Genomic DNA, 7,223 nt, shown 5'->3' on the forward strand with positions numbered 1-7,223 from the left:
GGGGGCTTGGGATCCGCCGCAGCTGCAGTGGCGCCCGGGACGGCCGCGGCTCCGGGGACCGGTGCAGCTGCAGTGGCGCCCGGGGAGGAGGCCGGCAGGGGAGGGGCCCTCCCGGGCTGGTGCAGTTGCCCGGAGGCCCCGGGGCTCGCGCGTCGCGGCGTCGGGGAAGCGGTAGCAACCACCCTCCTCCCGCTGGCTGCTTCTTACGACTTTTCTTTTGTTGTTGCCGTGACCCGGGTCTGTTTTCTCCTCTGTTATTGAAGGTGTTTTCCTGCTGCACCGGCTCTACGCCCTCCACCTCCTTCCCTGTGGTTTTAACCTTCCTCTTTCCCCGTGTGTTTTATGCACGGCGAACTACGTAAAGATTTGCATTGCTTCCTCACTCGGCATCCCCGCCCCCACCTCTCTGAAAAACAAAACCCCAACCTCACAAAATCTCTGTGGATCCGCGGTAGCGAGACGTGAAGGGGTTGATTTGTGGAGTGGGAGTCGCTGGCCCATTGCGGTGCTTGGGACTCATTAAACTGTCACTCACCCCCTACCCCACTGGGTAAATGGGGTGATTAATGTCTGATATATTGGAATGGGGCGAGGGCATTTGTGGAGAATAGGTGGTGTGGCTGGGAAGAAATTGATCGCCCAAGGATGTCTCCTGGACTAAGCGTTCATAATTATGTCATTCACCGCAAAGTTGGAGAAAGTTAGGTTTGTGACTTTGGGAAAGCGAGGAGGACAGGACAGAGTCGTCGGGTTTTGTTACTATTTAACTCCCCTCCACGGCTTTCTAATGGGAACGAAGTGGTTATCACCAGGGCTGGGACGCTGACGCCTCAGGCCCCAGTTCCTTTTCTACCCCTCGCCCTCCCAAGAGTCTGAGGAGATGTATTTGACATTCAGAGATGTCGCAGCACCCTGCCCGGCACCGGTCAGCCCAGCCCGGGTCGCGTTACAGTTTCATCAGCTTTTAGAAAAGACCCACAAACTCTGGCTGAAAAGTTCTCAAACTAACTAGACCTGGCTTCCCCCCACACAAAGATTTTCTTGTGATCATTAAACATTACAGAGTGACCCCCCCCCACCACCACAAAAAAAGATTGTTAAGGGACACAGATCAAGGGGAAGGCAAGGTTCTGCTTTTTCTGAGCAGAAAGATCAGATATGCAGGTGCAGCATTCATTTTAAGTGACTGTAGCAGGTTGTATCAGTTTATTAATTGGTCTCGTTGAACTGAAGTACTTTCCAGGATTTCAGAAAGTGCAGTTTCAGTTTGTTGGTACTGAGAATTGAAATTTGCATTGACTGTGGCAGTGTAAGAAATTTTTCTGAGAAGGTAGTTGTAGATAAGTAATTAAATAAGAGTGAAATAATAAAGTGAACCAGTCCAAAGTAATGGTTCTGAAGAAGTCTGCCAACATTTGAGACATGTATACCATTATCTCAGCAGAAAAAAAAGTGCGGTAATAATGTTGAAATGGGACTGGAGATGTCAAATGGGTTGGTTTAAAAATATCCCTAAACTGCCTTAGAAGCTAAACGTTGGAGTTAAATAAAAGTGTATCTGGATTTCCTGAATAGCACCGTGGCTTGAGTGTGCTGTCAGTATGTAAGCCAGTCCACCAACTTAAGACAGAAGTGTTGCTATTCCATAAATACAGTAGAACTCCATATGCTGAGTTTTTCAATTTCTTCTGTTAGAAAGTTTGGAAAAAAAGGAAGACTTTGAAGTATTTTGTTTATACTAACAGAAGAGAAAAGTTCTCCTAAGAAAAAGCTGGTGGCAGGAGTGTAGAGGAGTAGCATATGGCATTAAAAGGAGCACAGCTGGAGGTAGCATTTCCATCTGAACATGATGTCAGAGCAGCTGACAGCCTGCCATCCCTCAGCCTTTTATTCTAACACACAGACAGGGAGTTAGTGTGTGCGGATCTGTGGTGGAGAAGGTATCTCATTCCTCTCTAACATCATCTCCACTTTGCATCTGTCTCTCTTAGTCTGCTTTTTTTCCACCGATGTAACAGACCTGGAGCCAGCAGGACTCAGAGGAAAGGACTTAATCAGGTTTATGTGTCCTAAAGGTAGGAGTAGCAAGAGATTAGATTGAGCATATTTCTGTTTTGGTGTTTTGTTTATTTAATTTTAAAAATCACATTACTTTTCTAACCCAGTTTAGGAATAATATATGAAATTGAGTATTAAATGAACATCTTACTGGAGTTGAAAGTCTTGAGCTTGTTTAGTTTTAATTTTTTATCCCTTTTACTTGAGCGAGTAAATAACTTTAATACACAGAAATATGTCAAGTTTTGAAATGTTAAGAAAGGCTTTAAAATACTGCTTTTGGAAATCACGTTGGATTAAAATGCTTTTTTGTTGTTCATTGCTATTTAGATTTGACTGGGATGGTGGTGGTGGGGAAATACTAAACTGTCTGGAATCCAGCATTCAAACTTATATGAGAAGATTATTCTAGTTAAGAAGCTAGATTGTTGTGTAATTAATTCCACTGTGAAACTTTATTCTTCAAAACATTGAGCAGCACTGCTGAAACATACAGCTGTAGTGCTTTTGAAACTGAAGGTTTTTAAGAAGAAGAAGAAAAAAAAAACTTTTGTCCCCAGGAGAATAGTTTGACTGGTTTCCTCACTTCTCTTTCAAATATATATTTAAGAGATCTTTTATTTCAGCATAACAATAATTATTTGCAGGAGTTTTTGTGTTAGCGACTAATTTAGAACTTGTAGATTTGAGCTGCCTGAATTGGCCAGACAGCTGTAATCGCACTCCTCTATTCTTAATCTCTTTATCTGGGCAGCAGCTGCCATATGGCCAGAGTCAGCTGGATCAGATGTTTATAAGCTTCCTTCTTCGTCCCTCTCTGTCCTCTCAGCCTCCTAATTTGATCACGGCTACCTTGTGAGCTGCCCTCCAATCTTTATTTTTAGCCTTCTCAAGGATTAGGATTGATGTTAGCTGTGGGGCACTTAAAGTGATTGTATTGTAAATCTTAGTTTATTCTAGCAGTGGCATCTTGCAGAATGTATTTGGGGTTAGGATAAAGTTTTAGTCTGTCTTGGGCAAAGTGTAGAAGAAGAATAAGAAGGGAAGTAATTTCTGAATATTAAATTAAGTGTATCTATTCCCAAAATGCACTTGCTGAGATGGGTGGTGTGGAGCCTTGCTTCTGGTCACAGGAAAGGGGAAGTCGGGTCTTTCTTTTTCAGGAGTTTACCCACTGCAATTGAATTCTGACCCTTTGTACATCTTTGCCTCTCCCCTCCGTCCATTTCACTCTCCCTCATCAGAAAACCAGGGCAATGATGAATATTTGCAAGAATAGACGCTAGTGGGAAAACAAAAATATATCAAATTATACTGAAACAAAGTATTTTCTGTTGGCTGAGGTAAGGCAGAACCAGGGGGGGGAAATAAAGTTTCTTTTTTTCTAAAAAGGCTTTAAAAAAAAAAAGTTGAACCTGTAAAGCTTCTGAGTTTTATTTAAGCATTATATGCCTTTATTTTTAAAAGTTAGAATTAATTTTAATAGGAAACTCATTTTGCCTTGCAACGGATCAAAGTTTAGATGAGAATTTTCAGAGTTAAATAAAGCCCCTCTGGTTCCCAATATTCTAAAAGTACAGTTTCTATGAAGAAATACAACAATTTTTTTCTCAGTTCATTTTGAAAAATCTTTGGATTTGTTCATAGTAAAGATGATCTTTTCCATCTGCTGGTGCAGCTCCTGATCTCGCACATGTGTGCTGTACCTGCAAATCTGAAGGCATTAACATCTGTTTTTATACACAGGGCTTTTGTTGTACCACTCTGACTTTAAAAGTAAGTTGTTTGCTAATTTCTGGACTAAGTATGCTATTTCATTTTTTTTTCTTGAATCAGCCAAATGTGTGTGTGTGTTTAAACTGTGCTTTCTAAGTACAGTCAAGTAGCAAAAGTAATAAAAGGAAAAGGATGGTTGAACAAGTTTTCTTGTATGTTCCAGGATATGTTTGGGACTTTCTTTGTTTATTATATGAGTTGTTTCCTTTGAAATTAAAGCTATTTTGTAGGTTTTGTAGGACATAATTTGATAAATAGAGTTAGTTAAATTTCTTCTGAAAGAGATCTCAATTCTTATTCTTAGTGAGAGACTGTAGTTAAAGGAAGGCTTTGAAAGCTTGGGTTCAGGGAAGATGGAGATGCGTCGGAGGCTGTCCGGCGGGGGTAAGGAGTTGAGAAAGTGCACGTTTTCCTTCTCGCGTTTAGGTCTCGTCCGTGTGATTTGGTAGTGCTGGGTCATAAGCCTGATTGAAATTCAGGGACATGTACCACGGCGGCCAAAGCGGAATTAATTTTTTTATATGGGGACTAGAGCACTGAAAAGTTGTTCCTGACCAGGCTCTAATGAGAAATTCCTCTCTCCCCAGGTTATGAAGACAGTATGGAGTTTCCAGACCATAGTAGACATTTGCTGCAGTGTCTGAGCGAGCAGAGACACCAGGGTTTTCTTTGTGACTGCACTGTTCTGGTGGGAGATGCCCAGTTCCGAGCGCACCGAGCTGTACTGGCTTCGTGCAGCATGTATTTCCACCTCTTTTACAAGGACCAGCTGGACAAAAGAGACATTGTTCATCTGAACAGCGACATTGTTACAGCCCCCGCTTTCGCTCTCCTGCTTGAATTCATGTATGAAGGGAAACTCCAGTTCAAAGACTTGCCCATTGAAGACGTGCTAGCAGCTGCCAGTTATCTCCACATGTATGACATTGTCAAAGTCTGCAAAAAGAAGCTGAAAGAGAAAGCTACCACGGAGGCAGACAGCACCAAAAAGGAAGAAGATGCTTCAAGTTGTTCGGACAAAGTGGAGAGTCTCTCCGATGGCAGCAGCCACATGGCAGGCGATTTGCCCAGTGATGAAGATGAAGGAGAAGATGAAAAATTGAACATCCTGCCCAGCAAAAGGGACTTGGCGGCCGAGCCTGGGAACATGTGGATGCGATTGCCCTCAGACTCAGCAGGCATCCCCCAGGCTGGCGGAGAGGCAGAGCCACACGCCACAGCAGCTGGAAAAACAGTAGCCAGCCCCTGCAGCTCAACAGAGTCTTTGTCCCAGAGGTCTGTCACCTCCGTGAGGGATTCGGCAGATGTTGACTGTGTGCTGGACCTGTCTGTCAAGTCCAGCCTTTCAGGAGTTGAAAATCTGAACAGCTCTTATTTCTCTTCACAGGACGTGCTGAGAAGCAACCTGGTGCAGGTGAAGGTGGAGAAAGAGGCTTCCTGTGATGAGAGTGATGTTGGCACTAATGACTATGACATGGAACATAGCACTGTGAAAGAAAGTGTGAGCACTAATAACAGGGTACAGTATGAGCCGGCCCATCTGGCTCCTCTGAGGGAGGACTCGGTCTTGAGGGAGCTGGACCGGGAGGACAAAGCCAGTGATGATGAGATGATGACCCCAGAGAGCGAGCGCGTCCAGGTGGAGGGGGGCATGGAGAGCAGTCTGCTCCCCTACGTCTCCAATATCCTGAGCCCCGCGGGCCAGATCTTCATGTGCCCCCTGTGCAACAAGGTCTTCCCCAGCCCCCACATCCTGCAGATCCACCTGAGCACACACTTCCGCGAGCAGGACGGCATCCGCAGCAAGCCCGCCGCCGATGTCAACGTGCCCACGTGCTCGCTGTGTGGGAAGACTTTCTCTTGCATGTACACCCTCAAGCGCCACGAGAGGACTCACTCGGGGGAGAAGCCCTACACATGCACCCAGTGCGGCAAGAGCTTCCAGTACTCGCACAACCTGAGCCGCCACGCCGTGGTGCACACCCGCGAGAAGCCGCATGCCTGCAAGTGGTGCGAGCGCAGGTTCACGCAGTCCGGGGACCTGTACAGACACATTCGCAAGTTCCACTGTGAGTTGGTGAACTCCTTGTCGGTCAAAAGCGAAGCACTGAGCTTGCCTACTGTCAGAGACTGGACCTTAGAAGATAGCTCTCAAGAACTTTGGAAATAATTTTATATATATATAAATAATATATATATATATACATATATATAAATAATAATAATTAAATCTCTATATATTGTGGTAGCGGTCTAAAAGCAGTTCTGTTCCCTGAAATAAAAAGTTTTGGGATAACTTAAATTTGTTTTTGCAACTTTAGAATAAACAACATGAAGTTTAGCATTCTGATAAAAGAAACTTTAGAGCAAGTCCGAATAGAGAGGTGTTTTTCCTTTGAGGGGGTAGGGGAAGTAAGCCAATAAGAACCTTTTAAACGAATCGTCCTATCACAAAATGCTTTCATATGGCTTCATTTTGTCAACACTGCATTGTCTTTTGAGCTCTTTTTTCCCCCCAACAATTTTTTTTTTTTTCAGTAGAAATTCCCTCCAGTTTTATTAGCCTCTTTATATGTCTCAAATTGCATGAATTTTTTCTGGCTGTTGGAAACCTGAATGCTTTTAGACCCAAATGGAAAATTTCTGAAATGCTGGATTATCTATTTTTAAACAAGCAGTTGACTTAAAACTTTCTGTGGCAACTTCTGGTTTTCTGACGGTTCCCAGTGAGAGAAATGCTGAAAGTACACTGGGATCACTGGGACACTGTCTTGTGAAGGTTTGCTTGGGATGAAAAAGGATATTGCAGCTTCAGCAGTGTTGAACTGTGTGTTTAAAAATGTGAATTACTGTTATTGTATACTGTAATTGATTACATGGGCTGGGGGGGTGTCAAAGAACTTGACAGGTTGTGTTGATGCTCTTAGTTGAGTCTTGAAAAGTAAATATTAACGCTACAGAAATGCATGAGTTTCAATATATTTTTTGTCTTTGTTTGCATTGTATAACTTTAACGAGTGAGTTTAAAATTATTTAATTTCCTTAGAAAAATAGCACCATTTGGAAAAAAAACTGGTGTTATGAAGAACGTAAATGCACTGTTTTATTTTATTTTATATAATTTAAATTGACTTTCCCACTGTCTTTAAGTTGAAACTGTTAAGCTGAATAAAAACTTAAGCTGCAAATTGATAACTTCGCTACATAACAAGGAAAATATAAATGTTTACAAACGGCTTAAAGATTTGCATGTGCAGTGTGCATTTATAACAAACTTCTAATTGCACAAAACCCATGCCAGCTCAGAGTTTAGGTGTACACATTTACCCAGTTGAGCATTTTTAGAATAACTACTGCACAAGTTGACAATAGGTCATTCTCTCTCTTTT

The 7,223-nt window shown here is 42.9% G+C and overlaps 1 protein-coding gene across 2 annotated transcripts; it reads left to right on the top strand.

The window, feature by feature from the left end:
- Positions 1-14: 14 nt before the first annotated feature.
- ZBTB18 (zinc finger and BTB domain containing 18) lies at positions 15-6,976 on the top strand. 2 transcript variants are annotated; one of them, XM_017870382.1, is made up of 2 exons: positions 15-2,075; positions 4,422-6,976. In XM_017870382.1, the coding sequence occupies exons 1-2, from the start codon at positions 2,063-2,065 to the stop codon at positions 6,002-6,004; spliced, it is 1,596 nt and encodes a 531-aa protein (XP_017725871.1). In that variant the 5' UTR covers positions 15-2,062; the 3' UTR covers positions 6,005-6,976. The 2 variants fall into 2 exon arrangements, with proteins under 2 accessions (XP_017725871.1, XP_017725872.1); XM_017870383.1 differs by lacking the exon at positions 15-2,075 and adding an exon at positions 2,098-3,834.
- Positions 6,977-7,223: the final 247 nt, after the last annotated feature.

Source organism: Rhinopithecus bieti, unplaced genomic scaffold (genome assembly GCF_001698545.2).
Source record: "Rhinopithecus bieti isolate Rb0 unplaced genomic scaffold, ASM169854v2 scaffold_5132, whole genome shotgun sequence".
Lineage (NCBI taxonomy): Eukaryota > Metazoa > Chordata > Mammalia > Primates > Cercopithecidae > Rhinopithecus > Rhinopithecus bieti.